Source organism: Somniosus microcephalus, chromosome 5, assembly GCF_052327205.1.
Source record: "Somniosus microcephalus isolate GS21.2 chromosome 5, FLI_Smic_1.0, whole genome shotgun sequence".
In the NCBI taxonomy this organism is placed as follows: domain Eukaryota; kingdom Metazoa; phylum Chordata; class Chondrichthyes; order Squaliformes; family Somniosidae; genus Somniosus; species Somniosus microcephalus.
Window position 1 is genome coordinate 197589112 of NC_140991.1, and position 26035 is coordinate 197615146.

Sequence of the window (26035 nt, forward strand, 5' to 3'; positions counted from 1 at the left end):
TAAAAAAAATCCAACGGAACGACCCAAAAATAATATCCAGCATTAGCTATATTTAACCCATAAATATTGAAGTATGTTAGTTTAATACACATTTAAAAAAAAATAAAACCCTGCATTTATATAGCACCTACGCATGTTCTAAAGACATTCAAATGCACTCAACATCCAATTAATTATTTTTGATGTGTAGTCACTCATGGGTAAATGTGGCAGCCAATTTGTGCTGTAGGCATATTTAGTTTGAGAAGCATTCTGCAACATATTGGATATTTTACGACACATTGAGAACACAGTACAAAGCACAAGTAACCAATCTTTATTCACCATATGGTATAAGAAAGCAAAGCTATCTTATATTTTACTGATTCTCCATTGTAAACAAGTGTTGTTGTCAGTCTCCAAAAAATTCAATGAAAATCTCAACTGCATCCAAAAGTATTGTACTGAAAATATTTTTAGTGCAAATGCCTTTTTTATTGAATACGTTAATATAAAAAAATTACATGGCTTGAGTAATTTCAAAACTTCTGTTCATGCTATTAATATTCATATTTAATCTAAATATCCTGAAGAGTTATTACAATCTCCATGGGATACTCCTGACGATCATTCAAACTTTGTCTGAAGAGTTGGGTGTGCTGCCATGCAACATCTCCTTCTCCACCACTTAGTTCAGCTTCCAAAATTAATTCAGTAGATCCATTAAAATTAGGGAATGAATGAGTAGCTTGATCTGATTTAAAGAAAAATATGTAAAAATTAAGATTGTTACTGTACTTATTTTCCCCTAAATTATGTGATCATCAAGGGGGAAAAGATTGTCAAATTCAATAATATAGCAATACACACCTCCACTTAGATCTACACTGACTAAGTTTGAATTTAGATGCCATCGAACTTCTCCAGATTGAAATGTCTGGCTGCTGGATCGAATGGAAACATTGTCAATCCTTAGACCCACTGAACCACATTCAAACTTCCAACTGACTTTAGCAGATGATGATCCTTCTGTGCGAGCGATGTACACCTGTTCAACAAAAAAATTACAAAATTATACTGCAACAAGTTGTACATAGTAAAACTTTTCTACAACAAATCTGATTGTTTCTATTATAAAACAAATTTAGGGAGTCATGTTCAGCTGCTCTAGAGTGATCAGCATCAACTGCATGGCCAAGTAATTCAAAAATCTTTTCACCAATCCATGCCATTGCCCCACGTTTGTAAATGAAGAGGTCAACTTTCATCATCCTTCATGCTCCAGAGCAGTGCTGATGATTGAACAGTTAGTGCAAGAAAATGCCTAATTGGTAGGGTGGTTCTATCAGGACAAGCAATGCAAACTTACTAGTACTCTTAATTTCTTGAATTCCAGTACAGGCCTAGTACCCTTTTACTCAATATTCAGAGGTCCCTAGCCTTGGTTCCCCCAATCTGCATGCAAGCTTCCTAGACTTGGGCAAGTGGGTATGTCTCTATGCAGAGACAGTATACACTGTCTCAGGCAAACAGAAATTCTGCAGGTGCAGATTTATCAATAGATTCAATAAGAGACTCCCAACCACAGTGATATGTTTCCATGTCAGATACTCTTTGCAAAAAAAATGCTATGCACATTATAGAACAATTACACAACTACTCCACATTTGTAACATTCACACTACAACAAAGGAATGCCAAGTAACCAAGTGCACTGGTCCAGCAGGGAGCACAAAGGTCCAAATATTATTTTAAAACTACCATTTTATAAAAGCAAGTATTGTTAATTTTGAGTTATATTGGAAGGTTGCGGTGCCACAAAGATTTAGAAAAACAATCCGTTCGCACAATAAGCTCATACCACGATTCATCTGTGTGGTAAACCACTGTTTGTATTCCACTGTGTACATGTCTGTACATGCCTTGGCTGACTCCTCCCACGAGTCCAGGTATAAAGGTGACTGCTCCACAGTCCCTCTGTATTCTGGACTGGTCGACCACTCGAGGCACACCTTCATTCTCTTGTTAATAAAAGCATGCCTGGACTTAGACCATCGGGAGGCGGACGTATCCACCAAGTTTGCTCACTGGCTTAAGTGCTTTGAAAAATTCCTGATCGCCTCCGCTGCAACGGTCAAATCGGATGAGGACAAACTGGATGTCCTGATCTCCAAAGTGAACCACCGAGCGTACTCGGTCATCCAGGACGCGACCTCGTACACGGCTGCTCTCAAGCTCCTCAAGGACCAGTACACGCGCCCAGTGAACGAGGTGTACGCCAGGCACCTCCTGGGGAGTCGTAAACAACAACCTGGGGAATCGACCGAGGAATACCTTCAGGCACTGTCTGTGCTTGGCCGGGCCTGTGGTTGTAAGGATGTAAAGGCCGCCGTGTACACAAAGGAACTTATCCGGGACGCTTTTGTGGCGGGCCACAGGTCCAATTACACCAGACAGCGACTGTTGGAGCAGAGTGACCTCGACCTCAACAAGGCCTCTGAATTCGCACTATCATTGGACGCAGCCTACCGGGGCATGGATGCCTACTCCTCTGCACCATGGACGCCGCGGGGAACGACAGCCTGGGACACGGTAGGACTGTCTCATAGCGCCGTGCCACCCCAGCCACATCCCAGCAACGGCCCAACTACCGCAGCAGTGTCCCAAGGCCAGAAATGCTACTTCTGTGGCCAGGTCAAACACCCCAGAGTGCGCTGCCCGGCGAAAAATGCGATCTGCTCGGGCTGCGGGAAGAAGGGACACTGCGCCAGCGTCCGCAGGGCCAAAGCCACCCCGAACCCCAGCAGCGCCGCGTGTGGGCCTTGCGGGCCGCCATTTTGGGCCTCCCCAGCCATGTGCGAACCACCGGAACAGCAGCCATTTTGGACGCCTCCAGCCACATGGGGATCATGGACGCCGCCATCTTGGCCCCCAACACCGCTTCATCTGATACCCGCAACGACACACCAGTGCCCCAGCCTACGCGGGACTCGACGCCGGAAGCTTCACTACCCCTGCCGTCGCCACGTCGATCACAGCGGCAGACAAGACCTCCGGAGAGACTCCAATACACAAACTTTTAATACACTTCACCCCGCCGGACTCATTTTTAAACAAGGGGTGAATGTGGTAAACCACTGTTTGTATTCCACTGTGTACATGTCTGTACATGCCTCGGCTGACTCCTCCCACGAGTCCAGGTATAAAGGTGACTGCTCCACAGTCCCTCTGTATTCTGGACTGGTCGACCACTCGAGGCACACCTTCATTCTCTTGTTAATAAAAGCCTGTTAGTTACTCGCTTAACCTCAGTCTTTTGCGTAATTGGTAGCGCATCAATCTGCAACTACCAATCATTCCCACAGCCCAGCCAAGCTGTACACCTACATAGAAACTAGGAGCAGGAGTAGGCCATTCGGCCCTTCGAGCCTGCTCCGCCATTCAACGAGATCATGGCTGATCATCCAAACCCTAGCACCCGGTCCCTACACCGACAGCCATTCCACCCAAGCCCTATCCCCGTAACCCCACATATTTAATCCCCCCTAACACTAAGGGCCAATTTTTATCATGGCCAATCAACCTAACCCACACATCTTTGGACTGTGGGAGGAAACCGGAGCACCCGGAGGAAACCCACGCAAACACGGGGAGAATGTGCAAACTCCACACAGACAGTCACCCGAGGCCGGATTTGAACCCGGGTCCCTGGCGCTGTGAGGATCATTTACAGAAAACAAAGTTCCAAATATAATTCTGCTAAATCAAAGGTTTACAAGTTGGGCTCTTAGCACTAAAGCAAAAATCATGTAGTAGAAAAAAAGCTTATTTTCCAGAAGCTATGCTGAGATTCATTAACAACTAATTTTTCTATGTAATTATACAGTGCATCTCTAATGAACCCTTCCGAGCAATTGAAGCACCCTCTAATATCTTGATGGATGACCATTATTCACATGTGAGCCTGAACAGTTAGTGTGGCCAGCTATTTGATCAGAGGTCATCACAGTCAAGCTTGGGACCTTTCTGGTTTGTACTGCTCAGCTACCCACTGCATCAACTAGCTGAGCCATTGGGGCAGCTTTATTTCTACACTTAAAAAAAGACATACCCTTTCTATTCCAGCCAGTTTTCACTGGAAATTTATTAGAATTTCCACTGGAACTATGAGGGCTTTTTAAATAGCTCTTTATAGAAGATATGTACAAATGTGAGAAAACCTTGGTGTAAACCCATACCATTTTCCAGTCTTGTTCCACTTTTCGAAGCACAGAATCCATTTTCCATACACCTTTTTCCCAGTCATTAATGATTTCATTGTTGTTGGAGACTCGAATATAGTGATTTTCTGCTACATTGTATTTGAGATGAAACAACTTTGCTGCTATTTCTTTTTCAGTAGCTAGAAAACTGAATCCTGTGTTCTGTGCAGAAAGAAAACTACAAGATGAAAAATTATGCTCTATATCACAAAAAGCCTTGTATAAACAGTGTTTTTTAAAATTCGTTTATAGGATCTGGGCATCGCTGGCAAGGCCAGCATTTAATGCCCATCCCTAGTTAGCTTGAGAAGGTGGTGGTGAGCCGCCTTTTTGAACCACTGTAGTCCATGTGGTGAAGGTACTCCCACAGTGCTGTTAGGTAGGGAGTTCCAGGATTTTGACCCAGCGACGATGAAGGATCAGCAATATACTTCCAAGTCAGGATGGTGTGTGACTTGGAGGGGAACTTGGAGGTGGTGGAGTTCCCATGCGCCTGCTGCCCTTGTCCTTCTAGGTGGAACAGGTCGCGGGTTTGGGAGTTGCTGCCGAAGAAGCCTTGGCAAGTTGCTGCGTTGCATCTTGTAGATGGTACACACTGCAGCCACGGTACGCCGGTGGTGGAGGGAGTGAATGATGTTTAAGATGGTGGATGGGGTGCCAATCAAGTGGGCTGCTTTGTCCTGGATGGTGTCGAGCTTCTTGAGTGTTGTTGGAACTGCACTCATCCAGGCAAGTGGAGAGTATTCCATCACACTCCTGACTTGTGCCTTGTAGATGGTGGAAAGGCTTTGGGGTCAGGAGCTGAGACACTCGCCGCAGAATACCTCGCCTCTGACCTGCTCTTATTGCCACAGTATTTATGTGGCTGGTTCAATTAAGTTTCTGGTTAATGGTGCTCCCCAGGATGTTGATAGTGGGGGATTCGGCGATACTAAATTTGGGCTGCTACAACTGCCATTTCTCATGCACAACCCTGGATAGGGAGGCCAGCAGGCCAATAGATCATGGGGGAGAGGGGGCAGCAAAGACAAGGCTGATCCTGTTGGGAGATGTCCTCACAGGTGGACTTTCCAGCAGGAGGCAATAGGGAATAGAACCCAGTTGATTTTTTTCCCTCTGCACTGAGACCAATTACAGTAACCCTAACTCCATCCTAGCTGAAAGCAAGTAACTCCATATATCAGGGATCAAATCCTGGATTTCACTGGTCCATATGGTACAATGTCACACTAATGACACATTTACCCAAGTCATCCTGAATTTATAATGTAATGGCCCTATAGGAATTTGTACTTTCAGCTAGGCCACAAAACATGAAATGTTTACAATGGAAAAAACATTTATAGATAAGAGTCCTGAATTCCACAATGTACAAAAGAGCTTTAAAATCAATGGAAAGCTTTTAATAATCAGAATACTGGGCTGAAAAAGGAGTTAGTTCCCAAAAAGCCAAGTTTAATTGATCATACCACCTGAGCAAGGGCTCCAGTTTCTCCTCTAGCTACTCTCCATATTACAGAGCCTGATGTCCTCCCACCAAGTTCTCCTGGATTAGGGGTCTTTGACGAAATGAATTCTACAAGTTCAACAATGTACCTTTCCAAAAGTTCTTGCTTCCTGTCTTGTGGAAGGAAGTGCTTTCTCTGAAATTATAAAATAATCAGTATGAAACCAGTTTTCAGTTTATCCAGACAGGTTTATACACCGCGTTAAGGCCATTCTGTTTTATTCACGTTACACTAGAACTCAAGACTGTATCCATTTAAATCCCACTTCAAAAAATATATTTTTGATTAAGTAAGTTTAATGTTCTCCCCTTTATACCACCAATCATCATACAGTATAAATAATCAGATAGTCTTGCCAGTGATAGCAAAATCTATCTGGAATTAACACTCTGCCCCTGACCAGAATGTCATTGCAGCTTCAACTGGAACCCATAGGTTGAATCCGCCATCTTTGAGGTCTGGCCATGGGCCAGTTGAGTAATCAACCTATGTCCAACAATGTCGGTATGTTTTCAGCATGTTAATGTGCTTTCCTCTAACATCAGAGAGTTTTCACAGCCAGACTACAAAGGTCATAAATACAATTTGCACGAACTCCACATGTGCAAAATTTTCACACCCAAAGTAGCATGTTAATAACTTAAATACAGAGACACAATTTTTGGTCATGCATAGATTTCCATTGGTGCTAAATCCACCTTGCAGTATAAACAGAGCAGATTAGTCATAATGACTAAGTCACTTACAAAAACCTGGATGACACACAAGCAGTGTTGGAGGAGGATAGCACAGGCAGACACCATGGAGGAACAATGCACCACGATCACAGGGAATGCTCTTCATGATTTTGATTCGGGCCGTTTTAGTGGCGCGAGAGCAGAAGTTGGACTGGAGCTATTTGAACATGGAGTTATTGAAAAGATGGTCATGAAATTGGGAGGTGACAACCCTCGAGGGGAGAGAGGTTGGAGATGGGAATTGCTCATGACAGAAGGGTTTTGAGGGTTACAGGAGGGTGATGACAGCAGCTTTGAAGGGGAGAGAGAAAGTGCCTCTTGATATGTAACCACCGACAATATTTACCAGCATGGGAACAGAAAAAGCAACTGGATGCTTATGAGTGGATTAGGAAATGGAATCCAAGGGACTAGGAGCTGGATCTCATGGACAAGATGAACTTTGAGAAGGCCTAGAAGGTGGGGGAAGCTCGAGTTTGAGTGAGCAAAGGGGGTTGTAGCAGGGAAAGAAGACAGTGATCATTTTTCTAGGAACATGGGCAAAGATAGAAGTGGAGGAACAGTTAAAATATTTGACAGCTGCATTCTGTCGCTATGAGTAAAACAATATGTCGAGGAACTAACTCGGGAGCAGGCTATTTTAGATCTAGTATTATGTAATGAGACAGGGTTAATTGGAAATCTTATAATAAAGCAATCTCTAGGGCAGTATGATCATAATATTATAGAATTTCAGAGTTTGAGAATGATCTGGTTAAGTCCAAAACTGGCATCTTAAATTTTAAAAAAGCCAATCAAGTGGACTGCTTTGTCCTGGATGGTGTTGAGCTTCGAGTGTTGTTGGAGTTGCACTTATCCAGGCAAGTGGAGGGTATTCCATCACACTCCTGACTTGTGCCTCGTAGATGGACTCACCGGCGGCAGCAACGAGAGCAGCCCTGGGTGGAGACTGAGCGTGGAGGCCGAGGAGTTAAAGAGCGGGGAGAGAGAGCAGCCCAGACTCACCGGCGGCAGTAGCGAGAAGTAAAAAGTAATCGAAGTGTGACGTCACCAGAAAGCAGGTAAGTGATTGGTTGGTGAGTATTTCTCTCTCGCTTTTTTCCAAACCTTTTTTTTGTGGTTTATAGTTTCGAGGGTCTCTGTTGTGTAGCGGGGAGTGCTGGTAAACAAGGGACCTTGAGTATATCATTTAATTGTAGTGTAATTAGTGGTATTGATTAGATTTAATTTAATTTAAATTAATTAAAGGGCAAGTCATGGCAGGACAGCTCGGCCCCGTGGCATGCTCCTCCTCCGCTATGTGGGAAATCAGGGACACTTCCTGTGTCCCTGACGACCATGTGTGCGGGAAGTGTATCCAGCTGCAGCTACTGACAGACCGCATTGCGGCGCTGGAGCTGCAAATGGGTACATACTGGAGCATTTGCAATGCTGAGGACATTGTGGATAGCACGTTTAGGGAGTTGGTCACACCGGCAGAAAGGGAATGGGTGATCACCAGGCAGAGTAGAGGGCACAGGCAGGTAGTGCAAGGGTCCCCTGTGGCCATCCCCCTTTCAAACAGATATACCACATTGGATATTGTTGAGGGAGATGGCTTATCGGGGGAAGGCAGCAGCAGCCAACTTCCTGGCACCATGGGTGGTCCTGCTGCACAGGACGGAAGGAAAAAGAGTGGGAGAGCTATAGTGATAGGGGATTCTATTGTAAGGGGAATAGATAGGCGTTTCTGCGGCCGCAAACGAGACTCCAGGATGGTATGTTGCCTCCCTGGTGCAAGGGTCAAGGATGTCTCGGGGCGGCTGCAGGGCATTCTGGAGGGAGTGGGTGAACAGCCAGTTGTCATGGTGCATATAGGTACCAACGATATAGGTAAAAAACGGGATGAGGTCCTAACAGCTGAATATAGGGAGTTAGGAGGTAAATTAAAAAATAGGATCTCAAAGGTAGTAATCTCAGGATTGCTACCAGTGTCAAGTGCTAGTCAGAGTAGAAATAGAAGGATATTTCAGATGAATACGCGGCTAGAGGAATGGTGCAAGGGGGAGGGATTCAAATTCCTGGGATATTGGAACCGGTTCTGGGGGAGGTGGGACCAGTACAATCTGGACGGTTTGCACCTGGGCGGGACCGGAACCGATGTCCTAGGGGGAGTGTTTGCTAGTGCTGTTAGGGAGGGTTTAAACTAAAATGGCAGGGGGTTGGGAACCTGTGCAGGGAGACAGAGGAATGGGTAGCAAGGATAGAAACAAAAGACAGAAAGGAGAAAAGCAAAAGTGGAAGGCAAAGAAATCAAGGGAGTAAATCAAACAGGGCCACAGTAAATAATAATTCTAAAAGGACGAAGAGTGTTAAATAATCAAGCTGAAGGCTTTGTGGCTTAATGCGAGGAGCATTCGTAATAAGGTGGATGAATTAGCTGCGCAAATAGATGTAAATGGATATGATATAATTGGGGTTACGGAGACATGGCTCCAGGGTGACCAAGACTGGGAATTCAATATTCAGGAAGGACAGTGTGGTAAACCACTGTTTGTGTTCCACTGTGTACATGCCTGGACATGCCTCGGCTGACTCCTCCCACAAGTCCTAGTATAAAGGTGACTGCTCCCCAGCCCCTTTGTATTCTGGACCGGTCGACCACTCGAGGCAGACCTTCATTCTTTTGTTAATAAAAGCCTTTAGTTACTCTCTTAACTCTCAGCGCATCAATTTTATTAACAAAATTTTTATAATGGAGAAGATCCTCACACCAGCATGCCTGGACTTAGATCATCAGGAGGTGGACTCATCCACCAAGTTTACTCACTGGCTTAAGTGTTTTGAAAAATTCCTGACCGCCTCCGCAGCAATCAAATCGGACGAGGACAAACTGGATGTCCTGACCTCCAAAGTGAACCACCGAGTGTACTTGGTCATCCAAGACGCGACCTCGTACGCGGACGCTATCAAGCTCCTCAAGGACCAGTACACGCGCCCAGTGAACAAAGTGTACGCCAGGCACCTTCTGGGGAGTCGTAAACAACAACCTGGGGAATCGACCGTGGAATACCTTCAGGCGCTGTCTGTGCTCGGCCGGGCCTGTGGTTGTAAGGATGTAAAGGCCGCCGTGTACACAGAGGAACTTATCCGGGACGCTTTTGTAGCGGGCCACAGATCCAATTACACCCGACAGCGACTGCTGGAGCAGAGTGACCTCGACCTCAACAAGGCCTCTGAACTCGCACTATCATTGGATGCAGCCTACCGGGGCATGGATGCCTACTCCTCTGCACCGTGGACGCCGTGGGGAATGACAGCCTGGGACACGGTAGGACCGCCTCATAGCGCCGTGCCACCCCAGCCACGGCCCAACTACCGCAGCAGTGTCCCAAGGCCAGACAGCAGTGCCCCAAGGCCAGAAATGCTACTTCTGTGGCCAGGCAAAACACCCCAGAGCGCGCTGCCCGGCGAAAAACGCGATCTGCTCGGGCTGCGGGAAGGAGGGACACTACGCTAGCGTCTGCAGGGCCAAAGCCACCCCGAACCCCAGCAGCGCCGCGTGTGGGCCATGCGGGCCGCCATCTTGGGCCTCCCCGGCCATGTGCGAACCACCGGTACAGCAGCCATTTTGGACGCCTCCAGCCACATGGGGATCATGGACGCCGCCATCTTGGACGACAGCCGGAACGCAGCAGGCCCCCAACACCGCCTCATCTGATACCCGCAGCGACACACTGACCCCTACGCTGGCATCCGTTACACTGGACCAAGCGAGACCGCACCAGCTGGCCAGTTCCACAATGGACATTAAGGTAAATGGTCACGATACAATCTGCCTTTTTGACTCTGGGAGCACGGAGAGCTTCATCCACCCCGACATGGTGCGGCGTTGCTCTCTCCCAGTCCTGCCTGCGCACCAGCGGATTTCTATGGCCTCCGAGTCCCAGTCGGCGGACATCGGCGGCTACTGCGTAGTGACACTCGTAGTAGACGGGACCGTGTACGATCATTTTAAACTTCTGGTCCTGCCCGACCTCTGCGCTGCCATCCTGCTGGGGTTAGATTTTCAGTGCCACCTTAAAAGTGTTACGATGGCGTACGGTGGACCTCTACCCCCACTCACAGTCCGCAGCCAGCAGCTCCCAAATTGCCCGCCGCGCACCAGGTGCAACCTCTCCACACTCAGAGTCACCCCCCCACCACTGTTTGCTAACCTCACCCCCGACTGTAAGCCCATCGCCACAAAGAGCAGGCGATACAGTGCCGGGGACAGGGTTTTCATTAAAACCGAAGTGGAGCGGCTCCTGAAGGAAGGGATTATTGAGGGCAGCACCAGCCCCTGGCGAGCCCAGGTTGTGGTCGTTAAGACCGGCGAGAAGCAGCGCCTGGTCATCGACTACAGCCAGACAATAAATCGCTACACCCTGCTGGACGCCTACCCACTCCCCCGCATAGCTGATATGGTCAACCAGATCGCGCAGTACCGCGTCTTCTCGACCATTGACCTGAAATCAGCGTACCACCAGCTCCCTATCCGCCCTGAGGACCGCCAGTATACTGCCTTTGAGGCAAACGGCCGCCTCTACCACTTCCTTAGGGTTCCCTTTGGCGTCACCAACGGGGTCTCCGTCTTCCAAAGGGAGATGGACCGGATGGTAGATCAAAATGCGTTGCAGGCCACTTTCCCATATCTGGACAATGTGACCATCTGCGGCCGTGACTTGCAGGACCATGACGCAAACCTCGAAAAATTCCTCCGCACCGCCCAACTCCTGAACCTGACATATAACAAGGAGAAGTGCATATTCCGCACAAACCGCCTCGCCATCCTTGGCTGTGTTGTGGAACACGGAGTCATCGGCCCCGACCCCGACCGGATGTGTCCCCTTATGGAACTCCCACTGCCCCACTGCCTCAAGGCCCTGAAGAGGTGCCTGGGGTTTTTCTCCTATTATGCCCAGTGGGTCCCCTACTATGCGGACAAGGCCCATCCGCTGATCAAATCCACCTCTTTTCCCTTGACGGCAGAGGCCCGCTTAGCCTTCCACCGTATCAAGGAAGACATTGCCAAAGCCACCATGCACGCAGTGGACGAATCCATCCCCTTCCAGGTGGAAAGCGACGCGTCCGACTTTGCCCTGGCCGCTACCCTCAATCAGGCGGGGAGACCCGTGGCCTTCTTTTCACGAACCCTCCAAGGCCCGGAGACCAGACACTCCACTGTTGAGAAGGAGGCCCAGGCGATTGTGGAGGCTGTGCGTCATTGGAGGCACTACCTGGCCGGAAAACGATTTACCCTGCTCACTGACCAACGTTCAGTTGCTTTCATGTTTAACAACAAGCAGAGGGGCAAAATCAAAAATGACAAGATCTTGAGGTGGAGAATCGAACTTTCCACCTACAATTACGAGATCTTGTACCGGCCCGGGAAGCTCAATGAACCCCCGGATGCGCTATCGCGTGGCACCTGCGCCAGCGCGCAGATCGATAGACTGCGGGCCCTCCACAATGACCTCTGCCACCCGGGGGTCACCAGGTTCTTCCACTTCATCAAGGCCCGCAACCTGCCTTACTCTATTGAGGAGGTCAGGACCATGACCAGGAACTGCCAAGTCTGCGCTGAGTGCAAACCGCACTTTTATAGACCAGACAGGGCCCACCTGATAAAAGCCACTCGCCCCTTCGAGCGCCTGAGCGTTGATTTTAAAGGGCCTCTCCCCTCCTCCGACCGCAATGTGTACTTCCTCAATATTATTGATGAGTACTCCAGTTTCCCGTTCGCCATCCCCTGCCTGGACATGACCAGTGCCACGGTCATTAAATGTCTGAACGACCTCTTCACCCTGTTCGGTTTCCCCAGCTATATCCATAGCGACCGGGGCTCATCGTTTATGAGCGACGAACTCCGTCAGTACCTGCTAACTAGGGGTATTGCCACAAGCAGGACCACCAGTTACAACCCCCGGGGGAACGGACAGGTGGAAAGAGAAAATGCGACAGTTTGGAAGGCCGCCCTGCTAGCCTTAAAGTCTAGGGGCCTTCCAACCTCCCGCTGGCAGGATGTGCTCCCCGATGCGCTCCACTCTATTCAGTCACTGCTCTGCACTGCCACTAACGCCACCCCTCATGAGAAAATGTTTGTCTTCCCAAGGAAGTCCACATCGGGGACATCGCTACCGCCATGGCTGACGTCCCCAGGGCCGGTCCTACTGAGAAGGCACGTGAGGACCCATAAAACGGACCCCCTGGTCGAGAGGGTCGACCTCCTCCACGCCAACCCCCAGTATGCTTACATTGCATACCCGGACGGGCGGGAGGACACAGTCTCCATAAGAGACCTTGCACCCTCGGGGGCCGCAGTAACCCACTACCACCCCCCCACCCCACGATCCGATATCCAGCCCCAGCAGACGGCAGGCCTGGGCCCCGCGACCCGCTCGACATCTACGAGGACGACACACCTGTGCCACAGCCCACGCAGGACTCGACGCCGGAAGCTCCACTACCCCTGCCGTCGCCACGCCGATCACAGCGCCAGACAAGACCTCCGGAGAGACTCCAATACACTAACTTTTAATACACTTCACCCCGCCGGACTCAATTTTAAACAAGGGGTGAATGTGGTAAACCACTGTTTGTATCCCACTGTGTACATGCCTGGACATGCCTCGGCTGACTCCTCCCACAAGTCCTAGTATAAAGGTGACTGCTCCCCAGCCCTTTGTATTTCTGGACCGGTCGACCACTCGAGGCAGACCTTCATTCTTTTGTTAATAAAAGCCTTTAGTTACTCTCTTAACTCTCAGTCTTTTATGAGTAATTGATAGCGCATCATTGAGTATATTGAAAACTGTGATCGATAGATTCTTGGGCACTAAGGGAATCAAGGGATATGGGGATAGGGCGAGAAAGTGGAGTTGATGTAGAAGTTTAACCATGATCTTATGAATGGCGAAGCAAGTTCGAGGGGCCGCAAGGCCTACTCTTGCTCCTATTTCTTATGTAGGAGGTCAAAGATGAGGGATGAGCGTGCGGTTGTAAGGGTGGGGGGGGGGGGGGGTGAGGGATTTTTTCCCCATAGGCAGATGGTGAACAGAAGAATGCCATAAACAATGTAAATATCAGTAACATTACATTTGCACATTCTTAAACACTACAGCCTACTCTTAATAGTTCAAACAATTTTTGTGTTAAATTCAAACTATGCAGTAATTTGCATTAAACAATATAAACAGCAAAATGGGAATTTAGTGCTCAAAAATTCAAAATCAGGCAAGTCTAATTAAGTGACTTTGAATCAAAAGTAGATTGTACATATTGGCCCAGAAATTCGGGTCTCCACGGGTGAGTACGCACGGGGTACTCACCCGTCGGCCCAATGGAAGTGCCGGTTTCGTGCATGCACGGGAAACCGGAACTTCCGTTCCCTTAAAGGAAAGGGTTCAGAGGTCGAACGCGTACGCCGGAGCGGCAGCGCGTGGAACTTACGTTTTTTTTGCAGGTTTCTCCGGGAGGGTAAGTCTCCAGGAGTTACACTTTTAAAAAGCAGGCGCAAGGTAAGTGGTGAATTAATTAAAATTAAAACATTTTTTCCACAGGTTTATTATTTTTAAATACTTTAAAGAAAGTTTACTTTTAGCCCCGTTAGAAAATGTAACTAACTTTTTCAAAAATTTAAATTGTTTAAAATAGTTATTTTATGTCATTTATAGTTATTTTAAAAATGTGATGTTTTTAAAAATGTATTTGAAGTTTTAGTGATGTTTTGGGGCTTATAGTATTTATAGTTTTGACAGCTCTTCCTATCAATTTTATGAATGGGCATTTCCCTGCTACCATTGGCTCTCCATGGCCCACGTGATCCCAGGGGACGCATCGAACTAACTGTGCCCCTGGGATATGCAAGCACTGCGCGCTGGCAGTTGGAGCAGGCCCAGGATCGGAATTCCATGCAGGCCCACAGCACAACAGCCAACGCGCTAGGTAAGTGCAGGTCGGAGGCTTGCACCCGCGGGAAGCCTCCGACCCAAATTTCTGGGCCATTAAGGCAATGAACCAGTAGGTGGGCATACTAATTATTGCATATATCATTTCTGTACCACTATTACTTTCTCAATAGAAAAGTCATTTGCACATATGTATTCACATATAGTATCCCAAATAGGTCAAAAACAAAGTTATACACTTACCTCAGAATTTAATTTATTAATAGTTTCTCGAAGCAATCCCTCCCCGAGTTGGGTTCTGCGAGTCAGAAGCTCTGCATGCTTGCATGAATATCTCCAGCTAACATCCACCACCTGAAATAATAATTTGAACACCATGATAAATGTTATGCAACCACTGATGTTCAAAGAGGTAAGTTTTAATGAGGGCCTTAAAAGGAGGGAGAGGTGGAGGTTTAGGGAGGGAATTTCAGAACTTAGGGCCTAGACGACTGAAGGCACGGCCATCAATGGTTAGGACAAAGGAAGCGGGGATACGCAAGAGACCAGAGTTGGAGGAACGCAGAGTTTGCAGAGGGTTGTCGGACTGGAGGAGGTTAGAGATAGGATGGGGCAATTTTGAACACCAAGATGAGAATTTTAAATTTGAGGCGTTGGTGGACTGGCAGGCACAGAGCACTGGGGTGATGGGTGAGCAGGACTTAGAGGGTAGCAGAGTTTTGGATGAGCGTAAATTATGAAGGGTGCAAGATGGGCGGGTGACCAGCAGAGCCTTGGAATAGTTGAGTCTAGAGGTAACAAACATGAATGATGGTTTCAGTAGCAGATAAGCTTAGACAGGAGCAGAGACCAGCAATATTACAGATGTGGAAGGAGGAGATCTTTGAGATGGAGAAGATAAGGGTTCGGAAGTAGCATAGGACTCCAGGTTGCAAACAGTCTGGTTCAACCCGAGACAGTGGTCAGGGTGGGACATGGAATTGGCAGTAAGAGAATGGAGTTTGTGGTAGGGGCCAAAGACAATGCCGTCCCAATATTTAATTGAATGAAATTGCAGCTCATCCAGGACTGGATGTCAAATAAGCAGAGGCAATGGAGAAGTCAAGAAAGGGGGTGGGGTAAGGGTGAGCTGAATGTTGTCAGCATACATATGCAAGCTGGCATTATGTCTTTGGATGATGTCAACGAGGGGTGGCATGTAGATGAGAAATAGGACGGGGGCTGAGAATATATGCTTGGGGGTCTCTAGAAGGAATGGTGCGGGGGCAGAGAGAAGCTATTGCATTAGATTCTCTGGCTTCGGCTGGATATGCAAGAGTGGAACGAGACAAGATCAGTCCCACTCAGGCGGGCAATGAAGGAGAGACTTGAGGAGAATGCCATGGTCAACCAGGTCAAAGGCTGCAGAGAGGTCGAGAGGACAAGGAGGGATAGTGCACCATAATCAGAGGATGTCATTTGTGATTTTGCTGTCGCATGGGCAAAAACCTGATTGGAGGGGTTGAAACATGGAGTTGTGGGAAAGACTGGCATGGATTTGGGAGGCAACAATACATTCAAGGACTTTTGAGAAAAAAGAAGTTGGAAATGGGGTGGTAGTTTGTAAGGATGGATTTTTTGAGGAAGGGCTGATGAAAGCAGATTTGAAAGGGGGGGGGGGGGGGGCAGTACCAAAGGAGAGGGAACTGTTTATAATGTCAGGTAGCACGAGGGCCAGGAGTGGAGTTGGGTGGTCAGCAGTTTAATGGCAATAGGGTTGAGAGCAGGTGGTAGGTCTCATGGACAAGATAAGCTCGGAGAGGGCATGAGGGGAGATAGGAGAGAAGAAAGATACCAGGTTCGGGACTAGGAACAGTTATGAAGCAGAGCAGCTGATCTTAATCTTAGTGCCAAAGAAGTACATGTTGTTGGAGGTGAGGGTGGAAGGAAAAGGAGTTTTAAGGTGAAATATATAGTGGATAAAAGAAACCAGGGGTTATCTTTGCATTCCAGGATGACCCTGGAGTAGTGAGCAGTTTTGGCAGACGAGTGCATGGCCTGATAGTGCTTGATGTGGTCCAGCCAGATCTGGAGATGAATGGCTAATCCAGTTCTGCGCCATATACATTGGAAGTCTACACCCCTCGGACTTAAGGGAGCAAAGTTGGGGGCTGTACTTGGAGGAAAGACCAGGGTGCGAGAGTAAGTATTTTACCAGAACAGAGCTCTGGTAAGTTCCCCAATGATTATCCAGTTATGACCACGCTATTATAAATGAGCGGTATAAACGAGCGCCTCATGACTCTTTGGCTCACCCTAGCCCGGAACAAGTGTGTTCGCCCCAACACTGGAAGCCACAGATGAGACCAAAGAGGAATTCTACTCCAGCCTTGAACAATCCCTGTCCAGGGTCCCAACGGGCGACAAGCTGATCCGCCTTGGCGACTTTAATGCCAAGTTGGAAAGGATACAGACCTCTGGGGAGGTGTGATCGACAGAGAGGGGGTAGGGAAAGCCAACTCCAACGGTACCCTCCTCCTGACGAAATGCTTAGAACATGGCCTTGTCATAACCACCACCGTGTTCCATCAGAGAGGCAAGTACAAGGCTTCATGGCAGCACCCTCGTTCCAAGCACGGGCATCTGCTGGACTACGTCATCATCCGAGCGAGGGACCGCAAGGACGTCCGCATCACCCGCGTCATGACAGGAGCTGATGACTGCTGGACAGACCACCGCCTAATCCGCTCTGTCATCTCCATCAATGTAGCCCCAAAACAGCGGCGGCAATAGAAACAATGCCGCAGGAAAATCAACGCTGGAGCACTCAAAGACCCCGTTAAGAAAGCCCTATTCAGCTTGTGCCTCACAAACAACCTGACTCCTCCCAGTGATGCAGAGACACAGTGTCCACAGCGCCTGGTCTGCATGCAAGGCCTGCATAATCAGCACCTGTGAAGAGATGATCGGTCACTCGACCAGGAAACACCAAGATTGGTTCAATGAGAATGACCAGGAGATCCAGGAGCTAATAAGCCGCAAGCGCAAGGCATTCCCGATCTGGAAACAGCAACAGAACTCGAGAGCAAGACAGCAGCTCTACAGACGCCTGAAGGCCGAGGTCCAGCAAAAAACTCGCGACCTGAAGAACAGATGGCAGGTGGAGAAAGCGCAGGAGATCCAGCAGCTAGACGACAACTATGATGTGCGTGACTCTTTAGTGCAGTCAAGACTACCTACGGCCCAAGCACCCATGGTCCTACCCCACTGCGGGCCAAGAACAGAGAGGTACTCATCAAGGACAGGGAGGCAGTCAGTGCCCACTGGAAGGAGCACTTCGAAGATCTCCTTAACCGAGACTCTGTCTTCGACACGAGTGTCCTCAACTCCATCCCGCAGCATGCTACCCGCCACCATCTCAGCACAACCCCAGCCCGGCATGAGGTTCAAAAGGCCATCCGACAACTGAAGAACAACAAGGCCTCAGGAGCAGATGGAATCCCTGCTGAGGCACTAAAGCATGGTGGAGAAGCACTACTGGCACGAATTCATGAACTAATTTCTCTTATCTGGAAGGAGGAGAGCATGCCAGGGGATCTCAGAGATGCAGTAATCATGACCATCTTCAAGAAAGGTGACAAGTCCGATTGCAGTAATTACAGGAGTTTCCCTGCTGTCTGCCACAGGGAAACTCATGGCAAGAATCCTTCTCAATCGCCTTCTCCCAGTGGCTGAAGAGCTCCTCCCAGAGTCGCAATGCAGATTCCGCCCACTAAGGGGCACAATGGACATGATCTTCACCGCGTGTCAATTACAAGAGAAATGCAGAGAACAGCACCAACCGCTGTACATGGCCTTCTTTGACCTCACAAAGGCCTTCAACACGGTCAACCGTGAGGGATTATGGAGTGTCCTCCTCAAATTCGGCTGCCCTCAAAAGTTTGTCACCATCCTCCGCCTGCTTCACCATGACATGCAAGCCGTGATCCTGACCACCGATTCCACCACAGACCCAATTCACGTAAGGACCGGGGTCAAGCAAGGCTGTGTCATCGCACCAACGCTCTTCTCGATCTTCCTTGCTACAATGCTCCATCTCACCCTCAGTAAGCTCCCCGCTGGAGTGGAGCTAATGTACAGAACAAACAGGAAACTGTTCAATCTCAGTCGCCTCCAGTCCAGATCCAAGGTCGTCCCATCCTGTCGTCGAATTACAGTATGCAGACGACGCTTGCGTCTGTGCACACTCGGAGTGTAAAGGAATGAGCCATACCTATTCAGAAAAATACACCATCCTATGAACAGAATTCTGACTTTATTAAAACATGACAAACTGGGTTTAAAAATCTAAAAGTTTCAACGACACACAGCTGTAAATACAGGCTTCTGAGATAAGATGAGTTGTTAACACAAAGCTGTAAACACCATACAAGCTTTTGAAAAGGGAATTGGATGTTGACACTGAAACAATGGCTCTATTGAACCAGCAGGTTGGAGCTTCCAGAAAGTCTGAGCTTTGGAAAGAACACAATAAGAATGCACAGTTAAAGGTGTCATAAACCAACACTTTGAAATGAAACACATAAAATTGAAGAACCATATGCCTTCATAAATATGACATTGCTAACTAAAAGACTGAGTTCTACTCAGGCGATCAAACAAAATGAACTGCAGGATAACATCGAATGTAGGTCTGCTCTCTCTGGAGGCGCCACGAGGACTGCCCCTGCAATCCTGTGGCTAACGTCATGACGTTTTCCCGCCAGTCGAGGATCACGTGATGAACGGCGTGACGTCATCACGTTTTAACCGCGCTGTTAAAGCAACCACACTCTGTACAGTTAAATAGCATAAATAAAATGTACAGACTCAGACTGTAGCTAACATGTTGTTAAAGGAATTATGTACAAACGATCTGAGTCCTTTGGTGGCTCTGCCACATGCGCCCCCCCAGAATTGTCTTTAACAGCAAAAGTGAGCCGCCGAGGAGGCCTGACAAGTCTGTCCGAGCGACTTCGGTAACCTGGCGGAGGAAGCTGATGGACGGTGGTCGAGCTGGCGGGCGGTTGTGGTTGAGCTGGCGCGGCGAGCGTGGTCGAGTTGGCGGGCGGCTTTGGTTGATCTGGCACGGCGGCTGCGGGCGGTCGGCCACGTTTCGGCGGTTGAGCGGTCCAGGTCCAGGTGAGCTGGCTTCAATCGGTCCACCGAAATGTGATCCGGTTTTCCTCCGATGTCGACCAAAAAGGATTTGTCTCCTGGTTCGATGACTCGGAAGGGACCAGTGTAAGGGGGCTTGAGTGGATCCCGGTGAGCGCCGTGGCGGATAAATATATACTCAGCATTCTTCAGCTCCGCTGGCACGTGGGAGTACTGCAAGCTGTGATTTGATGTAGGTACCGGAGCGAAGCATCTGGCCGCTTCCTGGTGGCTGACGAGTTGCTGGGAGGCGGACCATGGCTCTGTGGAAGAAGGGAGGAAATCCCCTGGTACTCGGAGAGGCTGGCCGTAGACGAGTTCGGCTGAGGACGATTGCAGGTCTTCTTTGGGCGCCGTACGAAGACCCAAAAGGACGCATGGAAGTCTGTCCACCCATCCTGAACCTTGAAGACTGGCCCGAAGGGCGGCTTTAAGCGACCTGTGGAATCACTCGCAAAGGCCGTTCGCCTGTGGATGATAGGCGGTGGTGCGATGAAGTTTGGTGCCGAGCCCGAGCTACAGCCTTCCAAAGCTCCGAGTAAAATTGTGGCCCACGGTCGGAAGAGATGTCCGCCGGTACCCCGAAACGGGCAACCCAACAGGAGATGTAAGCTCTAGCGACGTCTGCCGAAGTGGTGGAAACCAAAGGAATTGCCTCTGGCCACCTAGTGGTGCGGTCCACCATGGTGAGGAGATGCGTATAACCATGAGAAGGCGGAAGCGGCCCCACAAGGTCCACATGCACGTGGTCGAAACGACGCTCTGGAACAGCGAACGTAGCCACTGGAGCTTTAACATGACGCTAGACTTTGGCCTTCTGGCAGACTACGCAGGTATTGGCCCAGTCACAGACATCGAGGTGCATACCTTTCCAAACGAACTTCGCCGACATAAGCCAGTGAAGCCTTCATCCCAGGGTGCGACAACCCGTGTATGGCATCAAACACCTTCCGGCGCCATGCGACTGGCACGATAGGTCGGGGAACGCCCATGGAGACGTCGCAAAGGAGCATGGCGCCTGCGGCCTGGAAAGTGACGTCGGTCGCTTGGAAACCAGAGGGGACGGTTCTGTATGATTGGACCTCTGGGTCCGAGGCCTGATCTGCAGCCATGAGGGCATAGTCGATCCCCAGGTGAACTGCGTGGACTGTCGCACGGGAGAGGCAATCCGCTACCAGGTTGTCCTTACCAGACACATGTTGAATGTCCGTGGTAAATTCGGAAATAAACATCAGGTGACGTCGTTGACGAGCGGACCACGGTTCGGCGGTCTTGGCCATGGCGAACGAGAGGCTTGTGTCGACGAAAGCCGTGAAGGGACGTCTTTCCAATAAGAACCGGAAATGGCGAATGGCTAGGAAAAGGGCCAGTAACTCCCGATCGAAGGTGCTGTATTTTTTTTCATTTTTCCGTAGTTGACGGCTAAAAAACGCCAGCAGTTGCCACGTGCCGTTGACCCACTGCTCTTGCACTGTGCCGATGGTGTAGTCGGACGCGTCCGTGGTAAGGGCGATGGTGGCACCTGGAAGTGGGTGCGCCAGCATGGTTGCGTTGGCCAAAGCGCTCTTGGTGTTGACGAACGCCTGGTCCATCTCGGCTGTCCAGCTGATTGGATCCTTACCGGACTTGCCCTGGAGGGCCCCGTACAAGGGTTGCATAAGCTGAGCCGCCTTAGGGACGAATTGGTGATAGAAGTTGACCATCCCCAGGAACTCTTGCAGGGCCTTGACGGTTGGCGGGCGCGGGAAAGAGGTAACAGCTTCCACCTTCGTCATTAAGGGGTCGGCGCCGTCTGAAGTTATGCGGTGTTCCAAGTAATCGATCTGCTGCAGGCCGAACTGGCACTTGGCCGGGTTGATGATTAAACCATGCTGGCTGAGGCGCGTAAAGAGGGTACGCAAATGGGAGATGTGCTCTTCCTTGTTTGCACTGGTGATGAGAATGTCGTCAAGGTAGACGAAGATGAAGCTTAGGTCTCGGAGCACGGAGTCCATTAAGCGCTGGAAAGCCTGTGCCGCGTTCTTCAAGCCAAATGGCATCCGCAGGAACTCAAAGAGGCCGAAAGGGGTTATGACTGCGGTTTTCGGGACATCTTGCGGGTGCACGGGAACCTGGTGATACCCCCGGACGAGGTCGACTTTAGAAAAGATAGAATTTCCCGCCAAATGGGCCGAGAAATCCTGAATATGCGGGATCGGGTACCGATCAGGAGTAGTGGCGTTGTTCGTCACCGCATGGCTGCCAGCCGCCGCCCGGTTTCGGAACAATGTGGAGAGGCGAAGACCAGGGACTATTGGATCGGCGAATAATCCCAAGCCGCTCCATCATATCGAACTCCGCTTTCGCAGCTGCGAGCTTGCCGGGTTCGAGCCTTCTAGCCCGTGCATAAACCGGGGAGCCAGTAGTGGTGATATGATGTTCAACACCATGCTTCGTGGCCGAAGAGGAGAAAGCGGGCCTGGTCAGCTCCGGAAACGCTCCGAAGAGCCGAGTGAAGTCATCCGGAGGAGGGAAAGCGCAGGCAATAGAGCGCGCCACGGTGGTACCGTGGTAGTACGGAATCGAGTGGAAGGTGGCCGCGTTGATCAACCGGCGGTGCCAGACATCGACAAGGAGGCCGTTGGCACACAGAAAATCCGCCCCTAGGAAGGCCTGTGAGACTGTGGCCGTGACGAATTCCCAACAGAAGCGCTGACCGCCGAAACAGACTTGGACCCGCCGCTTTCGGAAAGTTCGAATTGCTGCGCCATTAGCCGTCACGAGTGAAAAACCGTGGTTCCCAGCTTGCATATCGAGATTCGACGCAGGTAGAATGCTACACTGCGCCCCGGTGTCACAAAGGAAACGTCGACCCGATAAAGAATCGGTGATATAAAGAAGTTTCCCCGTAGATCCGACGGCCATCGCAACCGCGGAGCGCCCGTTAGACCCGGTCCTCCTTCGCCAGGAACGCTGCAGGAGCTTTGTTTTTTTTTTTTTTTTTTTTTTTTTTTTTTGAGCGAAAAACTGCAGGGAGAGTGGCAGCGTCGTGCTTTCGTGCCAAAACAGGCGTGGTAGGAGCACCAGCCCGCTGCAGGAGGAGCTGGAACCGCGTCTGTGGGGGATGGGCGCCTCGTGGCTGCGCAGCACTGCTGGGTTACAGTGAAAATCTTATCGGCTTCGGCAACAAGCTCGGCGCAGTCTATAATCTCGGATCTGGCTAGGGCAGCCTGTACCTGCTCCGGCAGTTGGCAGAGGAAAAGCTCCCAGAAGAGGAAGCATTCCAGTTTGGCACCCAAGAGCGTGAGCATCTGGCTCATGAGCTCGGACGGTTTGGAGACCCTGAGGCCAGGCATCGTGATGAGCCGGCGAGCGCGCTCTGACTTCGAGAGCCCAAAGACCTGTAGCAACCGCGCCTTTATCGTATCATACTTGCTGTCAGTAGGAGGACTACCGAGGAGGCCGATGATCCGTGAGGCAGTTGCGCTGTCGAGGGCGGAGACCACATAGTAATAATGGGTCTGATCTGCGACGATGTTCCTGATGGCGAACTGGGCTTCAGCCTGGATAAACCAGGCGTCTGGTTGTTGCTCCCAGAACTGTGGCAGTTTCAGAGTCACGGCGTTCGTGTCCATGCTGAAGATCTTCCGCGAAAACTGTTCACGAAAGTCGGGGTCACCAATGTAGGAACGTGGGTTCCTAACTAAAAGACTGAGTTCTACTCAGGCGATCAAACAAAATGAACTTTAATGAAATGAACAGGCTTTTACAATTAACTGCAGGATAACATCAAATGTAGGTCTGCTCTCTCTGGAGGCGCCACGAGGACTGCCCCTGCAATCCTGTGGCTGACATCATGACGTCATCACGTTTTCCCGCCAGTTGGGGATCACGTGATGAACAGCATGACGTCATCACGTTTTAACCGCGCTGTTAAAGCAACCACGCTCTGTACAGTTAAATAGCATAAATAAAGGTAGACTCAGACTGTAGCTAACATGTTGTTAAAGGAATTATGTACAAATGATCTGAGTCCTTTGGTGGCTCTGCCACAACATCAAATGAAAGACAGGAGACATAAGTCTGTAATACAACCAACTAAGAAGACAATTAAGTACTCGGTTGAAGTGTTTTTGATTTGCATGTTGTAAAAGATACAAACGGAAGACTTTGTAGATATGACATCAATAGATGCACCAAGCAGTCACATTGTGTTTGTGTTGAACTTGGAACAACTAGGAGACACGACATCTGCTTACAACCAGCTAAGGTGATTTAAGAATTGAATAGAAGACCTTTGTAGAAATGGCATCAAATAGATACATATGTTATAACCGTTTTTATGGTAAGTTTTGAACACCTACAAGCTAACCAATTAAATACATACGTTGGTTCAGTCTTCACAAAGGAGGACACAAATAACCTCCCAGAGATGTTGGGGAACATAGGGTCTAATGAGAGGGAGGAACTGAATGAAATCAGTATTTCTGGGAAATGGTGTTGGGGAAATTGACGGGATTGAAGGCCGATAAATCCCCAGGGCCTGATAATCTACATCCTAGGATACTTAAGGAAGTGGCCCTAGAAATAGTAGATGCATTGCTGGTCATCTTCCAAAATTCTATAGACTCTGGAACAGTTCCCATGGATTGGAGGGTAGCTAATGCTACCCCACTATTCAAAAAAGGTGGTAGAGACATCGGTAGTGGAGAAAATGCTAGAGTCCATTATAAAAGATGCAACAGCAGAGCACTTGGAAAACAGTGACAGGATCGGACAAAGTCAATATGGATTTACAAAAGGTAAATCGTGCTTGACTAATCTACTGGAATTTTTTTGAGGATGTAACTGGTAGAATAGATAAGGGAGAACCAGTGGATGTGGTGTATTTGGACTTTCAGAAGACTTTTGATAAGGTCCCGCATAAGAGATTAGCGTGTAAAGTTAAAGCACAAGGGATTGGGGGCAAGGTACTGACTTGGATAGAGAACTGGTTGGCAGACAGGAAGCAAGGATTTGGAATAAATGGGTCTTTTTCCGACTGGCAGGCAGCGACTAGTGGGATACCGCAGGGATTGGTCCTAGGACACCAGCTATTCACAATATATATTAATGATCTAGATGAGGGAACTAGATGTAATACCTCCAAGTTTGCAGATGACACAAAGCTGGGTGGGCATGTGTGCTGTGAGAAGGATGCCGAGAAACTCCAACATGATTTGGACAGGTTGGGTGATTAGGCAGATGCATGATAATGTTGATAAATGCAAGGTTATCCACTTTGGTGGCAAAAACAGGAAGGCAGATTATTATCTGAACGGCGATAGATTGGGAGAAGGGGAAGTGCACCGAGACTTGGGTGTCTTTGTGCACCAGTCGCTGAAGGTAAGCATGCAGGTGCAGCAGGCGGTTAAGGCGGCAAATGGTATGTTGGCCTTCGTAGCGAGAGGATTCGGGTACAGGAACAAGGATGTCTTGCTGCAGTTGTACAGGGCCTTGGTGAGACCACACCTTGAGTATTGTGTGCAGTTTTGGTTGCCTTATCTGAGGAAGGATGTTCTTGCCATGGAAGGAGTGCAGTGAAGATTCACCAGACTGATACCTGGGATGGCAGGAATGATGTATGAGGAGAGATTGGGTCGATTGGGCTTATACTCGCTGGAGTTTAGAAGAATGAGAGGGGATCTCATTGAAATGTATAAAATTCTAACAGGACTAGACAGGCTAGATGCAGGATCTTCCCGATGGCGGGGGAGTCCAGAACCAGGGGTCGCAGTCTATGGATAAGGGGTAAGCCATTTAGGACAGAGATGAGGAGGAATTTCTTCACCCAGAGAGTGGTGAACCTGTGGAATTCTCTACTACAGAAGGCAGTTGAGGCCAATTCATTAAATATATTCAAGGAGTTAGATATATTTCTTAAGGCTAAAGGGATCAAGGGATATGGGGAGAAGGCAGGGTACTGAGTTTGGATGATCAGCCATGATCTCATTGAATGGCGGAGCAGGCTCGAGGGGCTGAATGGCCTACTCCTACTCCTATCTTCTATGTAACAGCTGAATTGACAGTAAGAATAGAAAGAAGTCAACAGAAAGATGACTAGAGATAATTTGCTTACATCAGCAGAAAACTTCAACGGATATACTACTGAAAAAAGGGTATAAAATATAGAACTTTCAAATAGGAAGTCAGAAGTCGCTGAAAGGGGCAAAGCGATTCTCAACTTCAGAGGCAGGCTTTGTAAGTTTTTAACTCTAAGTCTCGGGGATCAAAAAAGTACTTTTATTTGATTTTGGTGGATATCCTGGATTAGAAATAAGTAAGAAATGTAAAAATGTAACGAAGTTAAGATTTGAGAATAAGAATTGTAAGCTATTTGTATTTTGAACTGTTAATGTTGCGACTGAATCACCAGCTGTTAACTGCATGTCGGTTCTTTAATAAATCTATATATTTTTAGAATTGTC

General features: G+C 48.8%; 1 protein-coding gene across 2 annotated transcripts in view; it reads right to left on the minus strand.

The window, feature by feature from the left end:
* Positions 1-300: 300 nt before the first annotated feature.
* ngly1 (N-glycanase 1) overlaps positions 301-26035 on the minus strand; it is a 66981-nt gene continuing 41246 nt past the window's right edge. Inside the window, exons 8-12 of one of the 2 annotated variants that reach the window (XM_085988538.1) lie at positions 14658-14768; positions 5714-5884; positions 4218-4403; positions 850-1027; positions 301-733 (exon numbers count right to left, since the gene is read on the minus strand). In XM_085988538.1, coding sequence (XP_085844664.1) covers positions 558-733; positions 850-1027; positions 4218-4403; positions 5714-5884; positions 14658-14768 — 822 coding nt within the window. In that variant the 3' untranslated portion in view covers positions 301-557. Of the gene's footprint in view, positions 734-849; positions 1028-4217; positions 4404-5710; positions 5885-14657; positions 14769-26035 lie in introns of both variants that reach the window. The other variant, XM_085988537.1, reaches the window with a different exon arrangement.